Source organism: Plasmopara halstedii, assembly GCF_900000015.1.
Source record: "Plasmopara halstedii genome assembly, contig: Scaffold_350, whole genome shotgun sequence".
Taxonomy (NCBI): Eukaryota; Oomycota; class Peronosporomycetes; order Peronosporales; family Peronosporaceae; genus Plasmopara; species Plasmopara halstedii.
Genome location: NW_020187271.1, coordinates 493,421 through 513,423, shown reverse-complemented (window position 1 = coordinate 513,423; position 20,003 = coordinate 493,421). Strand labels below are relative to the sequence as shown.

The 20,003-nt window shown below is 45.3% G+C and overlaps 6 protein-coding genes across 6 annotated transcripts; all 6 read right to left on the bottom strand.

Annotated features, from left to right (window-relative positions):
- Nucleotides 1-429: 429 nt before the first annotated feature.
- Nucleotides 430-1,443, bottom strand: PHALS_09152 (domain-containing partial; the record flags this gene model as incomplete). Its single annotated transcript, XM_024724601.1, has 1 exon — nt 430-1,443. The coding sequence occupies one exon, from the start codon at nt 1,441-1,443 to the stop codon at nt 430-432; it is 1,014 nt and encodes a 337-aa protein (XP_024575461.1).
- PHALS_15355 (uncharacterized protein) lies at nt 1,442-2,170 on the bottom strand. The gene has a single exon (XM_036407390.1). The coding sequence runs from the start codon at nt 2,025-2,027 to the stop codon at nt 1,830-1,832; it is 198 nt and encodes a 65-aa protein (XP_036263098.1). The 5' UTR covers nt 2,028-2,170; the 3' UTR covers nt 1,442-1,829.
- Nucleotides 2,171-2,315: 145 nt separating this feature from the next.
- PHALS_09151 (agc akt protein kinase) lies at nt 2,316-2,648 on the bottom strand (the record flags this gene model as incomplete). Its single annotated transcript, XM_024724599.1, has 1 exon — nt 2,316-2,648. The coding sequence occupies one exon, from the start codon at nt 2,646-2,648 to the stop codon at nt 2,316-2,318; it is 333 nt and encodes a 110-aa protein (XP_024575459.1).
- Nucleotides 2,649-3,400: 752 nt separating this feature from the next.
- PHALS_09150 (agc akt protein kinase) lies at nt 3,401-4,894 on the bottom strand (the record flags this gene model as incomplete). Its single annotated transcript, XM_024724598.1, has 3 exons — nt 3,401-3,463; nt 3,525-4,799; nt 4,892-4,894. The coding sequence occupies 3 exons, from the start codon at nt 4,892-4,894 to the stop codon at nt 3,401-3,403; spliced, it is 1,341 nt and encodes a 446-aa protein (XP_024575458.1).
- A 753-nt stretch (nt 4,895-5,647) lies between these two features.
- On the bottom strand, nt 5,648-7,687 carry PHALS_15357 (uncharacterized protein). The gene has a single exon (XM_036407389.1). The coding sequence runs from the start codon at nt 6,365-6,367 to the stop codon at nt 5,978-5,980; it is 390 nt and encodes a 129-aa protein (XP_036263097.1). The 5' UTR covers nt 6,368-7,687; the 3' UTR covers nt 5,648-5,977.
- Nucleotides 7,686-8,738, bottom strand: PHALS_09149 (sphingolipid delta-desaturase des1-like; the record flags this gene model as incomplete). Its single annotated transcript, XM_024724596.1, has 3 exons — nt 7,686-7,857; nt 7,957-8,050; nt 8,126-8,738. 3 exons carry the CDS (start codon nt 8,736-8,738, stop codon nt 7,686-7,688), a joined length of 879 nt encoding a protein of 292 aa, XP_024575456.1.
- Between the last annotated feature and the right edge of the window lie 11,265 nt (nt 8,739-20,003).

Here is a 20,003-nt window from a genome sequence, read left to right as displayed (position 1 = left end):
GCGAAGTGGTGAAGTAAGAAAGCATATCCTGTTTTAGCGGTTGAGGCATGGCGAGGCACGAAGCTTCGAGTATTCAGCGCGGAGTTTTCGAACGTTGTTTACAAAACTATTGGTCCATTCAGTTCTGCCGAAACCTTGCCACTCATGCGCATCATATGGAAGCTTACATGACGCCATGAACATCGCTTGATTATGTGAATGCGGTCGAGCCCAAGAAAATATTGGGAGGAAAGTCGAAGGACTATGTTCGAGGGACGGACTTATCAACTTCTAATTGTAAATTGATGTAGTATTATTTACCATCGTACTTAAAAACGGATCAATTACACCGTTCACACTGGTTTGTGTGTCAAATCCAATCATTTTTGGCTTCACACTCATACCAGAATACAAGCTGCTAGACACACGATTAAGTAACACAAGCTGTTGCTAGACATCGTTCTCGATCATTCTAGTAGACTTTAACTCTTGACGGCGTTGAAAGCGAGCTCGCAATACCCCTCGAAAAAGATTAACAACAGCCTTTGACAGAGCGACAGCAACCATGGGATTTTCAGTTTCAAGACGCACGAGGTTTGGTGCAATGACGATAGCGAGTTGGTCCACGCCCATATGATTGTGCGCTTGATAGTCGGCCACAAAAGACAATAGATCCGCTAGCCAAAGTATAATGCTTGATTCCAGGTCTCCTAGCAGGCTCAATACTTCAATGTCGACGTTCTTGGCTGAAGCTAAGCGTTCCATTTCACTAGCATGAATTTCGTGCAAAATAGGCTCTGGAAGCTCTCGAAACCAGAGTTTGATCAGATCAGCGAGCACTCGAACGTCGTGTTGTGCTCCTCGAAAGGCTCCGCAATTGATGTCGACCATGGCCTGGTCTCGTTCCGCTTTACTGGGAGACTCGCGGAAGATATGAGGGGACAAATGTCCCTGTTTCGCTACAAAGTGTTGTTGCATCATAACGAGCACAGCTGGAATTCGCTCGTCGTAGCCGGGAACAGCAATTCGTGGAACTTGTCGGTGTGACAGCTTGAAATGCTGATTTATTATTCGCACAGGATCATTGCTATTGATCATGTCAATGTTGCCAATGATGCTGGATAATCTCAAGCTTTCAGATGGAGCAGAACTCGCACGAGTCCTTTTTGAACGACGTCTGCTTTTCACTTCCGAAGACATTGATGCTTCTGAAGACCAAACCGTTTCTGCACGTCCTCGTTCCGACGCTCCTATGACCAAATAATCGGCAAAATTATCCGGAATGCCCTCAAATCTTGCTTCTTGAAAGTTGTAGTGAATATGCACGTCATGTTTAAAACCATAGGGCGACCCGATTTCTAAAAATGCGGCGAGGTCATCAGCTTGCGGAGCTTCGGATGGTGAAGACGGAGACCCGGTATCCATTTTAATTGTCGAGTGCTCAGGCAGTTGAATGTTGAGCATTGTAATGAAATCCGTTGTTGGTGAAAGTCTTCCACTTAGATAGTGAAATAAATCAAAACCGGTGGATTCTATATGTTCTTATACGAAAGTTCGACTAAGATTTCGGGAAAAAGGGCAGAGCGATCCGAATGACGCGATGAAAAGGCGCAGGATGTGTGCTCAAGTATACGTGAAGACGTTGATTACTAGAGTTGACGTGTTGCGCTCGTTTCTCTTGGCGTGTGCAAGATAAAGGAGGATTGAGAGTTAAATATAGTGAGAGTTCTCGCCGCCAAGATCAAATGACCACCAGTGGTCTGCTTTCGCCCTTTTAAACCGTTTTGAAACTGCTAGTGACCTTTATACTGAAAACAATTTGATCTACTATCTTTTTGCTTGATCTATTTTCATTCTTCTGTCATTTTGCACGCATGTGACACAGTGAATTGACGTAATAAAGAGAACAACAATAATATAGTGCACAGTCTTTCCATCGTTGTGGCGAAAGGGTGCATAGGAGCTTTGCGCTGACGACTGCATTTCGAAAATTCACCTTCATTTCGATACTGCATGTAACGTTCGTAAGCTATCAAAAGTGTCTTCATCCGAGCGGGTTACGAATTCTTTGTGTCATAATAACGTGCAGTTATATCGGCGGTTATTACTTTTTTGCCATTGGATAGAACATGTCAACGCCATCAAACCCGTTACAGACGTACTTCATCGAACTTTAATTGACTATGTCGACGAGGTTTTTCATTTTCAGCATCTAAAAAGTTTTAGTTTGTATATTGAATTTTACCTCTTATTTGTATATTTTAAAATTAGTATGTACTAGATCGTAAAACACATAGATTTGATTACATTAAATCAACGTTTGAACAGTCTTAATTCTAAACCTTATTGCATTCCGAGATACTAGGGTTAAATGTAAAGTCAGTAAATGTCGAATTAAGTACCATCGATTGGTGCGTGCACACGCTATCAACGACAGGCTCTGACGTGAATTCTGCATCGAAATTGCCAACGTCCAGTTCATCGTGTACAACTGGATGCCATGGTGGTGTCACCTCACGCCGCATCAATCCATCCCACGAAACGCCCGCAAAAAACGGATGATCGCGAAGTTCACGAGCACCACGTGATCCAAGGCGCTCAGTTGGATTAAATGTAAGTAAGCCAGAAATTAACGATGCAGCATCTTGAGGCATTTCGGGTGGCATCATTGTGAGTACAGACCCCGGCGTCATAATTTTTTTTACCATTTTCTCGCGATTGTCATCGAGAAATGGATGCGATCCTGTCAACATTTCGTACAGAAACACACCAAGCGACCACCAATCAACCGCATATCCATATTTCTGCATATTATATACTTCTGGGGCAAGATATTCTGGACTACCCACAAGCGTCTGTGCGCCTTTATCTGACACGACATTAAGCTTGGATAATCCAAAATCAGTGATTCGCAAGTGACCAGACGCTTCAACAAGAATGTTTTCTGGCTTTAAGTCACGATACGCAACTTTAAGATGGTGTAGATGTTCCAGCCCTAACACAAGTTCCGCCGCATAAAATCGTGACAATTCATACGAAAATCCATCATCTGACATATGATGAAATAATTCACCACCAGAGCAATAATCTGTCACAAGATATAATTTATCCTTTGTTTGGAATGAAAAGCGCAATCTTGCAATGAATGGATGATCAATCTCTTCAAGAATAAGACGTTCCGTCTTGATGTGTTCTTCCAATCCGTGACGCATAACATTTTTCTTGCGTAATACTTTCATGGCATACATAACGTGTGTATCCTTTTTCCGAACAAGAAATACTTTTCCAATCGAGCCTTTGCCGATCACTTTAATCAATTCGAAATCATTAACAGACACTCCTTGTGAATGATGACTGGATGTGTGACTACCTCGACTGCTCACAATTGATGCGCGCATAGCCGACGAACTTGCGTCCGTGTCTAAGGAAGAGCGACGAGCTGTTTTCCGATGATGAGGCGACTCGCTCGCATTGATACCCAAGGCTGCACTAAGACGACGACTTTGTTTTCTTGGTTTTAAAGAGTCTAATCGATGACGAATTACATTTCCAAGCCATGTGCGTGTTTTGGCTTCTGACTCAGAGATAAATTCGGCGGCGCTACAGCCCCGATCACGCGCAGCCACAAAATACGTAAACGTTGTTTCCAGTGAGAGGCTGATCGTACGTGCTTTGTTGCTGCTACCGCGTTTGGAAAGCGCAGAGGTTGGAGTTGCAGCTGGTGACGCTTTACCGTCTGCAGATACCGTGAGATCTCCCACAGATAAACAAATACAAGAAAGTTTTTCTTCTTCTGCAGGAATATGTCCACCGACAGCAACTTGAGAATCACCTTTAAAGTTAATAGCACGTCGCTTTAAAAATTGAGCTACACTCGGAGAGGTCGTGGACATGTCTAAACGGTATGCACCTTCCGCAAACACGAGTGCATTTATGCGCTTAACGACTTGTTCTTCTCGTTTCTGAATGAGTGTTACAATAGACTTGGCCCCAAATGAATAGGCTAGAACGTACACATTGCGTGCTTTTGCACGAGCAATAATATGATCCCACACGTACAGCATATGTTCATCTGGTGTCGCATTGCCTCGAATTGGAAATGTATCATTTCCAATAGTCACGTTGTTTTTAGATGGATTGATCACAGCAACACCAAAGGTACAAGCAGTTGCACGACGCATGACTGGCAACATCGATCCGAGTTCCAAACCTTCTTGAATTAATAAATCGCGACTCCAGATTCCAGGTTGAGCTCCACGTCCGCCATTAACAACGACAAGTAAATTCTCATTTGTGCGCCAATCAGATGTAAGAAAGATACTAACTCGAGCTTCCTTAGGCTCATCTGGTCTTGGATCTAATGGCAGTCGAGCCTGTTTGAATGATAATTCTGCCAGCATTTCCATTTGTATGTGAAAGATTGCAGCCTTCACAATTTCGTCCAGCTCACCAGCACGACGTTCGTCACTCATAAGCTCGTATACGGCATGATTTGTGCGACAGTGACGTAATGTACCAGATTCGTCAAAATAATACTCGAGCTCTTCCAATGATTCTAATTGGTCTGTTAGCGCAATGCTGCCGCGAGCCAGCGCGTTAGTATCACATGTACCAGTGACACTGCTAGCACTACTATTCCCAAATCTCTGCTTTTGCAACTCTACAGCATCATCTGCATTCATACACAAAATATACTGCTTGCCATCTTCACAGTCAGATGGGTCTGTGATTCGCTGCATTGATGTTGCATGTAAAACAACGCATTTCTCCAGCAATCCTGGTGGCCGCTGCACAACTTCGATATCGTCATCATTACAGCTCTATACAAATATCACATCAAGTCGTACAATCTCATTAGTTATTATAAGAGGAGATCTCTCAAGTGGGTCTAAGTCATATTTGTTTTGAGCACCATGAGAAATTCGTTGACGACCGCAAGCCATGAGTCGGTAGGCATGACAAACGCCATGACGGGTGCGCCTACTTCAATCTGTGAGTCCCGAGCATTTGCTAACTGCACAAACACGCGTTTCGTGTCGGCCATCAGTGCTCGTCCGCTCGCTCCACCGTTTTTACTTGTATAGACGTCCTAAGCGCTCAATTTCGCACCTAAGCGGACCGAATATCACACTATAAGCACGGAGGTGATAAGATTATAAACTATTGTCATTGCTTTATTAACGTATGGCTAAGGAAAATCTGGGATGGTCAATGAAATCACAGACCATCAAACTCGAGGACATTTCCTTGTCATCATTCAGCACGTCTGGATTCATGTTGAGAGTTGATTCATGTACAGGCAGGTCATCTAGACATTAGTGGTGTATGACACACAATATGACAAGTTAGGGCAAATAAAACGTAAAGTAATCAAATGAAAAGATAGTATGAACAAGTAAGTTCAGTCAATCCATGCAACATGATCACTGGGGCTAATTTTGAGAAAACTGCAATTTAGTTACAGGATATTCTGAAAATACACTGGTCATGAACGAGTAACTAGATTTACCTTGCTCTATTCACATAAGTAGATGAATAAATAGCAGGTCGTTCGCGTACGAATCAATAGATACTAGACTGCAATCCCATGATCGCTCGTTTTCTACCGGCAAACATAATTAATACACAGTTCAGGTATACGTGCACTGCCCTTCGAGGTTAGAACAAAGGAATGAGATCGATGGTACTTTGTAAAGGAGAGGTTTATAGGACACATGGCTGCTAGACACATGGCTGCTAGCCTCGCGCACTGTTAAAAAGATAGACGTATATATATATATATATATAAAGGTCGCCGCCCGTAGCATCCTTTTCAAACACTACACACCCCACCAATGTCGCGGTAATTTGCACCGCTGAATCAGATTTAACCAATGTTGTCATTCGATGATAAATACTATATTTTCACTCATCGAAAACTTCCTCGTCCACTCAGCTCCACTCCGGATTGCGGTGAAAGTCACGTGAAATGCTGGACACACGTTTCAATTTGAACGGGTCAGTTGGGACTCGTAGAGACAAGAGTATCCAATGCTTGTCGCCTGTTACGACGAACTAGTCTGAATAAGACTGCATTTTCTGCGAGAATGAAATTTGCTATGCTCACGTATCGGGCCTGATAGCAAGGCACGCTTAAAATGCACTGCCTTTTGGTCGGTCTTGATGGGGTGGCACAATTAGTCGCAGAGGGTTGAAAGCAATGATCGCTCATCTGAAGGCATTCATTTCTTATGAAATGCTCTAGTACGACATGGGTAGGCGAGGCATATATATTCATCAACTCGGCCATTCTCGAAAGTTTGAAGTCGAGAGACAAGCTATTGGTCTCCATGCAAGGCGAGAATGAAAGCATTGGTACAGAATTGAGAATTTTTTGCTCGAGTGACATATATTGAAACTAGAACCATCTTAAAATATCTGTTTAGTATATGTCCCTGCGTAGCAGAAGACGGTGTAGCAATGCGTCATCATGTGCAGCCTATACCAGGGACATCTTCTTCTTTTAAAACAGCCTATACTTTGATCAATGGAATGAAATTGCAGCTGAATTTGCTGGTATTTACGCCCTTGGTACTTTAAATTTTCGTGTGCATTAATGATCCCAATCGTAAGTGACTTTGCAAGAATTGATCCACCGACATACTTAATGTAAGGATCTTTTTGTATGACATTTAGATGCGTAGTTTCCGATATGACCGCAGTTGTTACATGTATGGTCTCTGGTTTTCCTGCTTAAATATCCGCTAGCGTCGTAATGAGGTTTTTGTGACCGAGTTTTTCGATTAGAGCGCTTCCGTCATTTGTCTCGGATATTTGTGAACATGCTGTGTGGCTCTACAGAATTTTTGATGGAGAAATAGAGAAAAGCCGGTCGAAATAATTTTAGCCTGGTTGAACAATTTGAAGAGAAGCCAAACCTAACCAATAAAGTACATGCGTCGGAACGGAAAGACGATTTGCAGCAATTCTATCCCACGCAGTTAACAAGTTGGCACTTACAAACTCAAGCACGTGGGATACCGGCTGCATGGAAGATCAAGTTGCTGATGTACCTTCACGGATGATCCGGTTTGTGGTAGAGTAAAGTTTTTTATACAAATACTCGAGATGGAGGACGTCAAAGGCACCAAAAATATGGAGATGATTGCTGTAGACCACATCTACGTTATTTTTAAAATAAGCTGAAGTTTGCTGATTAAAGAATGACAACGCAATAAAGCATAGGAACAGGAGCGCGAGGACTGTAAATCTTTCATACGATTGTTTCGGAATCGTGCTGACTTCAAAGGTGATATCAGTATGGGGTAGCGGTCAAGATCGCGCAGTTTTTGCTCATATCGACCTTTCGAAGCTTACGAGTTCTTGAACTACACTGATTTTCTACAAACGATGATACAACTTTCGATGGATAGAAAAATCAACACATTTGTCTATCGATTAGATTATCAACTGCTGATAAAAGAGGAAACGGATAGCCACTTCATAATAACGGATCACCGTTCGTTGATAACGAATGACCGTTTGGTGAGTCGTTTTTCTGTCTCCGACGTAGAGATTTCTGTATTGTGTCCAACAAACAAATTATTGAAATAGCAGAGTCAACTTTCCCTTTAGATTTGTTACAGATACAGATGACGCAGGTATATCATTCGTGTTTGCTACCTCTACATTCGAACGACGATTCAAATAGCATTAAAGCGTCTATTCTATTCGCTTTTAAGTTTGTCTTTCACGTCTTTCGTAAGATTGTGGCGTTTCACGCGTGAATATGCATTTACATTGTCGTCCATGACGTAATTTACCATCACCTTGATCCATGAGTCGTGACTCGGTAGATTCTCGTAAAACTCGGGCGCTAATGCACGCACCTCATGCAATCTAGAGCCAGCAACAAACGGAAAGTCGTGATGTTCATTGTGTAACCCAACGTTGAACGTGAGACGATTTAAAATGCCGTAGTACGAATACGTTTCGTACCCCAAGATAAATTCGTAATGTTCAGCAATAAAGTGGCCTGCTACAGGGTGAACGCCAGCACCCAGTAATGTACCCAAGAGAAGGTATAATAGCCCTGAAAGGCCACCGTAGAAGTAAATGACATAATTGTAGCAAAAACATGTGACGGCGTTAAAGAGCTCCCACATACCAGGTGACTTTGGATTCACAAAAAGCGGACGACCAGCATAGAAGAAGAGTTGAAAGACAACAAAAACAAATTTGGAGAATTTGTTTGTGAAGATTTTAGCTTCAAACTCCGTGGGGAGATCCGTATCCACACCGTCTTCGCCTTGGTATCGATGGTGTTCAAGATGATACCGTCTAAAAGAAATGGACGACGGGACGCCAATGGGTAAGTTGGCAAAGACACCGAGTAATCGATTGTGCAATGGTTTTTTAAACCCCAAATTGTGCGAAACCTCGTGCATGGCCATCATCATTCCATGATTGGCTGTACCACTGATGCAGTACATGAGAACGAGGTAAATAGGCCACGACATATACTGCGCATAAAGTGCCAAGTATGTCTGCAATGTCACAGTTGCCGCAACCAAGTACTTGGTCTTCCAGCAATGACCAAAAAGCTTCTTCACTTCTGGGTATTTCGCCATAATGAGTTTGCGGCGCGTAGCATGTGGTTCGTCCGTTGGCGTCCAATGGAAGTCATGCTGTGGTTCAAATGCCTTGATAAACTGAGGTTTTGTGCTCTGAGGTTCCACAGAAGCCATAGACGGCAAAGTATTCTTCTCCACCTTACACATGTTGAAATAAAAGTGGTGCTGGTTTAGTTACGACGCCAATTCGAAAGTGTTCAGAAAACTTGATGCAGCCGGTCGGAAACGGGCAATTAGAAATAGATAGTCGAACAGAACAGGCAACTGGCACGTATTCAATATATGGATAAAGAAGTACATGGATAGCCTTCTATTGATTTATTCTATTACAAATCCCTTTATTATTAAAATGGACGATATGTATGTAGTATAAAAGACGGTTGGACTATGTAATGGATCGGATCATCACCATCATTGTTCCAAGCTTAACACGTCACTGCTCATGTTCTAAATGTATCAACCTATAAAACTTTCTAAATTCATTCCAACGGGCAAAACAACGATTCGCCAAACGACCGTTCGTTTCGTCTTGGCGTCTGGCATTCTAGTCGTAACGAGTCAGCGTTACGATGCTAAGCATACGCTTTATACCGTCAGAAGGTTTACTTTATGGCATTTAACATATGTTCAAAATTACTCGGTTCAAACACTTGTGGGTATAAAAATGTTTGATATGAGCAAGAACTGCGCAGTGTGGACAGCTGCACCGTACCCACGTCAGTTATGTAGTCAGTATGGTTCCGAATCGATTGGTCAAAAAGCGATTCGTCGACATCTTCAGGTCTTAGCTTTGTTGTTATGGCGCTTTCTCTCTGTGAATAAAGAGAACAGACTTAGTGAGTTGAGTCAGATCTCGATCTTATGGTCAAGAGGTTGTTAATGTGCATATAATAGATGAAGACCGAACAAGTGAATCTCTCCGCAATGTACCGGTTACACTATCTTTCTAGACTTTATTAGCGACGCTTAGTTCAGATTTGCTGCGTGTTTGTGTTCTTTCATCCGTTTTCGTAGTGCAGCCGCTACTACTATCACATTCCTTACTATTTAATCAAATATGAATAAGTCAATGATATATTGCTTAAATTTAAATCGTAATTGCCAAATTTATTAAAATTATTTTTGTAACTATTTTGGTTACATTTGGTAGCTTTCTCTAAATTACGGACAGTCCTAATTGTCTATTTCAATTCCTGAAGTTGCTCAAATAGCTTGACAAATTTCTTTTTTAATGCATCTCACGATGATACTAAAAGCCTCCATCCCAAAACTCAACAGTCAACGGGTAAAGATCAGTTTCAAAAGTGACTGCATTTTTACGCTCTGGGACGCAGTGGATTTTGTCTAATATGTTGATTTATACATACACGTAAACGCTTATTGCATGATGGACGGTATCTTTCAAGAATTTGGTGAGACTGTGGTGCTGAATGCTTACGGTTATCGAGTGTCAATACGTGTAAAGTGAAGCAATACATACATCTAAAGAGTGTGTGCCGTTTCAGATAAGTGATTTAATCAATCCCTTTGTCTCTTTGGCACCTCTGCGAAGTAGCTCCGGTTTGGGTGGGGGTCGATCTGATTTAACTTGCTGATATCACCCCGGATACACTCTGAATCATCTTGAAGATATATATCATCTTGTGTTAAGTGCACACGATATTATGGCTGAAGATAATATCTGCAGGGGAAACATGCAGATGCTAAAAGCTGGCGAAAGATTCATTAAATGTAATAAGGTCAAATTTAACACTGTCAACTTACCTACGCATGCAGTGTCTCCAGTCTTTACGAGTGCGTTTTGCCCTCGCTGCATCGAACTGCTCACACTCTTGACCAATTAAAACACTTGGCAATACAATAATGAGTTGCAATCATATTGCGTGGCGTACGCAGGCTTACTCAAACCGAGTCAAGACTTGCTCACGTGTCCCACGGATTTTGTCACGGAGTTACACGCGCCCAGAGTGTAACGGGATTACACGTACTCTTGTATGAAAGAATGGGACACACACGATGGGTGTGACCGTACAAAGCTGGATTACACAAGTCGGTACAATCACACAATGGTGTGGCTGCACCATAACAAGAAACCACTACGTGGTAGGACTGCCAGTAGTTATGCATATCAATTAGGATTTACTATTTAATTCGAAAAACCTAAGGTATTCGATATATACGGCTCTGCCACAATTAAATAAAGTTTCAATTTTGATTGGAAGAGCGTCTATGCCTTGGTTAAGGTTCTGAAGTTTTTTGGAGGTAGCAGATTGCGATCCGCTACTCTCGTACTGGTTCTGGTATAGAATGAAAGGTCGGTGACCTTAGTAAGCTTCTCTTAGCGAAAGAGCTACGGAAGCCCCGCTGCACTTGGCAGCACTTGTTGTCAATCTACACCTCAATCGTTACGACTGATCCTTTGTGAGGATGGAGCAATTCTCCAATTCGCCCCAGGGCTACAGGACGGGCTTGATAAGCTGATGTCCCTGCTTGGCCCTTACGGCGAAAAACACTTTGTTCTGCAAGGGCCAAAGCGATAAACACGCGCTTAGAGGCGTTTTCGAATAATGAAAATGCGCTGCTAGAGCACCCAGAGAAGAAGATGTCGGCATCGGTAGCGTCCATGACGCCACCGTCGACGACCGATGACTATTTCCAACCCAGACCGCTTATGGTGAGCGTTAAGACCTTTGATGGTAAGGATGAAGCGGTCTCGTGCTCTGTGTGAGCGAGGTCGAGATGGCTATGACAACCGCCATGCTCCAAAACGAGCAACAGCGCGTGACGCTAACTATCTCCAAGCTCGGGGGCCGAGCGCAAGAATGGGCATTAACGTGCGATGCTTCGGTTGTAACTGCGTTCCTCTCCTGGAAGGGACTAAAGTGTCAGCTTCTGCGAGTGTTCTCGCCGCGTAATCAGGCATATCGCATGCGATACGTGCTGGGATGGCAGCCGATCCTCTCCACGAGTCGGTCACAGTGACCATATTTATTGTGGGTCTCCGCACTGGCATGACCAGAATGGAGGTCTTCCGTGTGCATCCGTCTTCTTTTGAAAATGCGGTGAATGTGGCATTGAATGCCGAATTCAACTTTAAGTCGGCACGACCTCGTTGGAATGCACACCCTCAGAGCTCGACGAGCGGACTGAGCCAATGAATCTCGCGGATGCAGAGAAAAAGGAGGGTGAGCTTCGAGCTGCCGGGCAGCATTCGATCACCCGACGGAATTATGTCTGTGGTGACACCCGTCACATTTGGACTGGTTGTCCCCTGCGCAAGGCGCGTCAAGGTTCATCGAACCGACGTCCCTTTTCTAACCAGTCTGGTTTGTCGCGGGGAAACGATAATAGCCAGTAGGGCACCCCGCGTCCTACTGGGGAAGAATTAAGTCCTGCTGCGCTTCAAAGAGGTAGTGGGCAGCAGGGACCAGCCACAAAGAGCTCCGAGCTCCTGAACACGGAACTTGGATGCAAGTCGGGCTTGCTGGTCCTAAAAGCGACCGTGAAGGGCTTTGATAAGCCATGGAAGATCCTTATTAGTTTCGGGGCGATATGCAATTATGCTCGACGCTCCACGATCAAAGGAAGTCAGCTGTATGCTGAGGCGCTGAAAGCACGGTTGAGTGACACCGTCACTGTTTACTTTGTGACGTGGACTTGTGTCATTGTGCCGAGGATCCCTACGAATCTCGGTGTCATGTCTCTTGACTTTGAAAGTTTGGAATACTGCTTGGTCTTAGACTTGGGTTCAAGATGCGATCTCATCCTATGAAGGTTAAAACACCATGAAGTCGTGAATTGATTGGAGGTCAAGACGTTGGGCGCTACGCGCACGTCTCCTGGTGGAGCGTTTTTGAGTCATGAACTTACCTCTGCTAGGAAGCAGAAATGCTTTTGGCGCGGGCACTGGACTGGGCGGTAAAGTGCTGATATCGGAGTATTTGAGTTGTCGAACACCGAAGGTGTATCGGACAAGAGTCCCGAGCATGGCTCGCGGCTCAACTAGAATGGCACGTAACCCACTGAGCACTGCTCAAGTATCAGAGCAGCAGCTGTGGCATAGTTGGACGAGGTCTGAGGCATCAAGGGCAAGTGGCACGTAATCCACTGAGCACTGCTTACGTTTCGAAGCAGTTGCTGGATGCCAAGAGTGGCATTATCGAACAAGGTCCGAAAATCCTTCGGTAAGGCCCTTCTGATGCGCGTGGAGTGGCACATTATCCACTGGAAGAAGACTGCGGAAATAACAGCTCTTTGTCGGATGTTGTTAATAACATCAAGGTTCCGATGGAGCAGGGAGTGGGTACACTGGGTGACGCCGAGTATGTGTACCCACTGGTCTCATTGAGACGTAAAACCTCTAAAGAGAAGAGATGGCGAAAAGGTATGATATCTGCAAGACGTAGGGCGTAATCCCTAACTCAGGGTGTGTCTACCGTAGACGATAGCGCACAGCTATATACCCATGTCAACGGTAGGACGGGAAAGGAGACGACGACGTCACCCTCGAGGCTATTCCTGCGTTATATACTCTTCGTGAGCTGGACGAGACACGTTTGAAGAGTTTGGCGGTGCCTTGAAGGCAGGCAATTTAGCCGAGGTGGTCAGTATAGTACCGAACGAGGAAATTTCGCTTCTAGATGAAGCTGTTCTGGAGGACACCAAACGAACGCTAAACGCACAAAGTGAATCGTTGAGCCTGAAGGATCCCTCGGATCCGTATACTACTTTGGTAAAGAAATATTTAGACCTCGTCTCCAAAGATCCGCCGTCGGTCCTAATTCCGGACTGAGGTGTATGTCATGAGATCGACCTGGTTCCGGAAACCAAAAACTGCGTAACACGCCAATGGATCCAGCCCAAGGAGTGGTGTGACGTCATTGACGCCTTTTTGCGCGAAGCGCGACGCAGAATTGGTGCGTGAGAGCAAGTATTCCCATTCGACACCCGCATTTTGTGTCCGGAAGCCAAACGGCAAATAGCGTATCGTTCAAGCTTTCAATAAGCTAAACGCTGCCACCGTTCTGGCACAGAAGCCGATGCCAAGGAAGGGTGTTCTCCAGTATAATATGGTTGGCTGTACAAGCGCAGTGCACCCGACTTGGTCGATGGGGTATTACCAATTGCTCATAAGAGCGAGTAAGGTGGCAGCGGTGAGTTCTTCGAGCGGGATGCTCTGAGAGTGGCTGGTGATATGTCAAATGCATTAGCAACATTTAATCGTCTTGTAAAGCAGTTGTTTACGACCGACCGGGCTTATGCACTGGCACACTTTGACGACATCTCCGTCCACAATCGTACGGGGCACGAAAGGACAGATGTGGAAAAACACATCGTCATTTGATAGCGGTACTCGAGCGCATGCGCACGAATAAGCTATATGCTAATGCCAATATGTGGAAGTTAGGCGGAGAAATCCCCTTTTGAGGGTGCTTTATTGGGAAGCATGGCCTTCCAGCGGATCCCGCTAAGGCCAATGCCATTGTGACTGGCCGATTCCAAAGAGCCAAAAGGACTTGCGCAGGTGGCTTGGCCATGCCAACTACTTGCACAAGTATAGCGCAAATTTTGCGGAAATGGTACGGCTATCGTTGAATCTCCTCAAGAGGGATACGGAATGGTGTTGGGGCACCGAGCATCGGGAGGCTTTTGCCAGGGTCACAGACAGCCTGCTTCCTGCATAATTGCTGGCGTTGCCAGACTCCGATCGTCCTTGTTGTGTCATCTGTGAAGCTTCGGACTTTGCGATCGGCTGTGCACTGCTGCAAGCAGACGCCAAGGGGCGAGATCGGGTGTTCGATTTCGAATCTCGCTAGCTTAAGGCTGTGGAGAGGAAGCACCGAGTATTTGCTTACGATAAAGTATGCACTAGTAATTCAGGGTGCACCTGCTTGGCTCAAAGCCGTTTGTGATTTACACCGATCATGTATTACTCTGCACTGAAACTCAGTCGCCTCACCTTTTGCAGAGGATGGCCGAGTGGCTCTCATTCTCTGCAAAATTAACTTTTTGAGGTGAGATTCAAGCCAGGAAAGCAGAATGCTTCGGCTGATGCATTGTCACGCAGACCGAATGATGAGCTTGCTCATGTCACGATGGTGATGTCGTCAGTGACGGATTTGATCCGCACCACATATGCGGGTGATAGTATGTGAGAAGTGCTGCTACAGGCTCTCGGGAACAAGGAGTTTGGAAACTCGGACAAGAATTCGTCGGCAAGATTGCGCGCACGGTAACACCGGTATCGCTGAATAACGTGTTCCTTTATTATGGCACTGATTCGACGAAATTGCCACGGATTGTGGTACGATCAGAATTCAAAATACCTCATCCTCTATGAGGCCCGATCAGAATTCAAAATACCTCATCCTCTATGAGGCCCACGACACCCCCACTCAGTGGTTATCTGTGTCGTGAGAAGACGTACTGCTCAGTGAATTACTACGAATGGTGGCCCAAGCTGAACAAGTGGGCGTGCACATATGTGCGCACGTTTGAGACGCACTAGAAAGTGAAACCCTCTCCGAATGCAGCGACGCTGCTGGCCAGATCCCAGTACCTTCGGGTTATAGCCGTCCATGGGTAGAACTACGTGTTTGGCCTGCCGCAGGACTCGGCGGACAACACCAGTTTGTTGGTCTTTGTGTTCCGTTAGAGCAAGATGGCTCATCTCGCGGCGGTGCCGGACACAATCGACGGTGCAGGTACAGCGACGCTGTATGTGGATCGTATCTTCGACAACATGGAATGCCGGAGTCAATTGTCTTGGATAAGACCCACGCTTCAGTGGTCAGGTTACTAGACACCAAGTTGACTACGTCAACAGCGGACCATCCGCAGACCAATGGTCAAGCTGAGCACGCATTGTTGTAAGATGTTCTTCACAGCGTCTGCGCCGAGACGCCTAAGCACTGGAGATCCATGCTGCCACTCGTAGCGCTTGCTTCAAACAATACAGTGCATTCATCTACCGGCTACACTCTTTTTTAAGTGAACGGGCTTGTTAATCCGCGCATTTAGCTGACGCCGCCATCCCATGACTCATGGCTTACTAAGGGAGAAATAGCCGAACGACTAGCTGATGTCAGCCCCCTTACTGTCCGTAAAAATTTGATGACTTCCGGTTTACCATTCTGAGACGTTCGCGATGAGATGGCTGAAAGCCAAGACATGCAGAAAATATATGCAGCTGGGAGAAGCAGAAAAATGTTAGCGTTTTATGGTCAGAGACCTGGTTTTATTAAATGCTAAAAACCTTCCCACACATGCGGTTGCTGCTGTGTTTAAATCAAAGATTCGGCCACGATTTATCGTACCTTTGAAGGTCGTGGCCAAGCGAGGCCTTGCGTATACGCAGAACATTCCAAAAAGGATGCGCACCAACCCGGTTATTTATGTGGACTTTTTTAAGCTGTACCGGGATCCGGCAAAAGTGAAATGGAAACGCTGGCGCCGGGGCGGCGCCCAAAGGTGCTCGGCCACCCGTAGGCTGAACCAGCAGTTAGTTCTGAGCACGAAGTACAACAATTTTTTTCGTTTCTAAAGGCATAAGGCGCTCCACCGTCGCACGAGGTGACGTATTCGTCTGCTCAACGGTAAAGGAGTCTCTTCGACAGAGCGCGATAGTCCACAGCGTGGGGTATCATGCTCCAAGCTCTCAAGGGCTTCAGCGCAGCGGAATGCAACCTAAGCATAAAGCTCATCGAAGTCCCGATCGCGACGGACCTCTTCCTCAAAAGCTCGAAGAGCATCGCGTGTCACCGGATGGCAATCAACCAAGTCGCCATTGCTGGCCGCAGACTCTTCTCGATGAGAACGGTGGCGTCCAATACGCCTCCTGACAGTTTGAGGTGCCACTTCGGCAAGCCTTATGATCAAATGACCATGACGCCCCGCGTCGTCATGCCCCCCGCGCTTCTCGGCAGTAGTCCAGGAATCCGAAGGGCCATAAACTGAGCTCAAGCTGTGGCCCTGAGCCGCTATGGTCGTAGAAGAACCCGTATAAGAAACTACATAGCTCGCGGAAGCGTGATGGATAATTCCATGCGTCGCAGAAAGACAATACGCAAGAAGCCAGCGTTGCGCCTTGATTTTGGCTCAAATCGAAGATGGCGCTCTACGCGCACGTCCACTTCCTTGAAGCTCTACGGTAAGGTAGACGGCGACGAAAGCTTCCAGTGCCGCTCACCCATTGCTCAAAGAGCTCATCATCATCTGCAGCGGTTTCGTCAGAGGTGAGTAGCACTGGAATAGTTGTACAGGAGCGACTATTTTCTTAGCTCGATGTTGAGCGCGAAACGAATCCATTGGATTTTTTTGATATACCAAGAAGTGAGCTCGGGGATCTTTCTGCTCGTCAAGCTCATTATGTGTAGTGGCTGGGGACCCGACTAAACAGACGCCTAACGATTGAGCGATCGCGTCTTTTGCTTCAGTAGCGGGACCCGCTGAGCGGAAGCCGCATTCCACACGAGGGTCGAGTACCGAACGTTGATACGAGCGCATAAGAGCCGCCCTGTCGGCAGCCTCCAACTGCACCCCCTGTGCCTCGTCGAGGCGATTGGTAACAATACCGCTTCCCCGGAAGTCGAGAGGTCAGCTTACGGGCATGGTGCCCGCAAGTCTCGAGCAGGGCTCACGTCGCGCCACTGGCGCACTTCATCTTCCTCGTCATCCTACCTTGGGAAAGGAGTATACGACTTGTAGTCGACTTCCCCCGAATCATCGATGAGGAAATTTTTCGCCCGAGGTGGGCGCGCGCGGTGTGTGGCACCCGGTTGCTGAGGGCTTAGGATATGCATCAGGTGAAGCCGCAGACGTACTGTCCAGAGATGCACCCCGTGTAGAAAAAAAGAAGTCCTTTGCCCAATGGCGCCCTCGAAACTAGCTAGGTAGCTCTTTGATTAGAAAAGCTAACTAAGGTCACCTACCTTATGTTCTACACCAGAACCAGTAAGAGTGTAGCGGATCGCAATCTGCTATCTCCAAGAGTACGTAAAACATTAACTAAGGCAAATACGCTCTTCCTATCAAAAAAATTGTAGTTAATTGTTCTGTTTGCGTCAAAGCCCCCTATATCGAAAACCTTTGGGGTTTAGAATTAAATAGTAAAACCTAATTGATGGAAATAACTAATGGCAGTCCTACCACGTTAGTGGCTTCTTGTTATGGTGTAGACACACCATTGTGTAATTACACCGAGTTGTCCAATCCACACCATCTTGTGTGACTTTTCATACAAGGGTACGTGAAGCCCCATTACATTACCCCAACAATTTTAGTGAACTCTAACCATCCACTTTTAAGTTTTGCCTCATAGGAGGCTCGCGTGTTTGAGACACAGTTTCATCCCTGGGACCATACATTCTTTGCTCAGAAAGCCCTGTGTCTATGACACGACAGATTTTGCTATATCAAATTTGTAGCTCAAGTAGCTGAGCTAATTTTTGCTCAAGAGCAGCGTTTACGATTAAGGCCGTTGTAGTCTCTCAAGCCCAATAAGCCCAATAACGCAGCTCCGAGAGTTCGTGTTTAAGAAATGACGAGCTGAACATTTTTGTATATGCGTCAAGAAATCTTCCAAGACCATTAACATGAATGGCGGCAGTTATTACCAAAAATAGGAGACGCAGTGTCACTGAGTACGTGGTGTGATTTTGACTGATCTGTTTAGTAAGTGAAGGCAAGAGTCCGACCGAATCTAGGAGAAAGCGAATACGTAACTGTCCAATAGCGTAGTTTTGACGCCAGACATCTCGTCTAACACTTCACTTACGGTGAGGTTTAAGACTATTGTAACTGTTACGTAATCCAAGCTTTCTTGTATATAATTTGTCTAGCTTTGGTAACAAAGACGTGATTGTTATGTGCTACATTCTTTAATTCGTCTTTATCATGTTTAAAGATACTTTTTTCGACAACAAGTTCAAACATAGTGATCTGCTTTGCTCGCCAAAGTAATCACCCTTTGGTTTTATCCCCATTTGCGCGCCTCTGTCTTATTTACGACCCATGTCCTAGAGCATTACGCGCGTCTACAATTACTTCTTGTGCACATAAGCTGAGAGTCATATACTCTGCTATTTCGGAGCTCTGTGCGATGGTTCTTTTGTATTTGAACTTAAACAAAACTGTAGCATCACCTTTATTGATCAAAACACCTGGTACAGAGCGTCTATCATCACTGTTGCTGCCTTATTTTGCATCTGAAAACGCTTCGGCCTCCATAATTCCACTTCAACTTGGGTATATGATCTCGTGATGACGAGTCACTTTATATAGCGTAAAGCACGAATTCCGAAAGCAGTATAACGTACTCTTCAGATGATGATCAGAAACACTTGTTATGAGTATACTCTTGTCAAAATTCATGTACATCTGCTTATCTATAAGTATTATGCGTCGTTGCGCACAGCGCCTGCTCTCTTAAAACTAGCAAGACAATTAATCTTTGTTTACCTGCGTATCTCTGACGTCAAGTGTAATTCGGGTCTGCTCAATGTGGCAGCTGATGCACTTTCGCTTTGCTTAGATTTTAAATCATGTCACAATGGCAAACTTCCAGCTGGTGAGGCGATACGTACAATACGTGGGTCAGGCAATATGCGTAGCGTTGCTGAACACTCGGAGAGCAATGCTTTATTTTGCTCAAGTCTCGCTTTATTGATGCGTTTGTTGGACACCTGTACCGCTGTAAATTTTGTCAAAGCTGGTGGCTCTGACAGTAGCAACATATGTCGCTTCACCCAGTCCGTATTTGTAATGCCTCCTTTGCAAAAGCCGAATGGGAGAGCCCATTCATGTGCTCAAACCCATAGGTTGGAGACCGCCGATGTGACCCACCGATGCTCTGTGTGCAAAATGGCCGTAATAATGGTCATCACAGCATCTCTCTATCAAAGCTAAAAAACTGTCAATTCTGTTCTCGATGGCCTCGATGCTTTACGTGAGCGCCCCACGGCGGTAAAACCGATTTCTTCCGACTGTGTCTAGGGTGTAGAGATTCCACTACTTAAGCATTTACTAATATATATGGGAAGCCGGTAAATTGCCTCGCAAACTAAATTCTGTTCATTTCTATCATTTACTAAAAATCAGGTCTTTGTTAGCCACACAATAGGATGCTTAAATGTAATTATCTGATGGTGATCTCTACCAAAACCACTTATGGAATCAGAAGTGCTAATGGCGCTGCCACAGCTTAAGTGTAAGAAATGATACTTTTCAAATTTTGTGTAAAAGTGTTACCGAATATCTTAAGCAGATATCAAAAGGCAGACGTGTTGAGGTGATCCGAAGATATAAACTCGTGTAGCGAGCGAATATTGAGGTATCTAGTCTATGTCCTTGCTACAACAGGAGGGATAGATGGTATGTCGGTTTGCCTCTCGTGGATTCAGTGTCAGAGCCGTC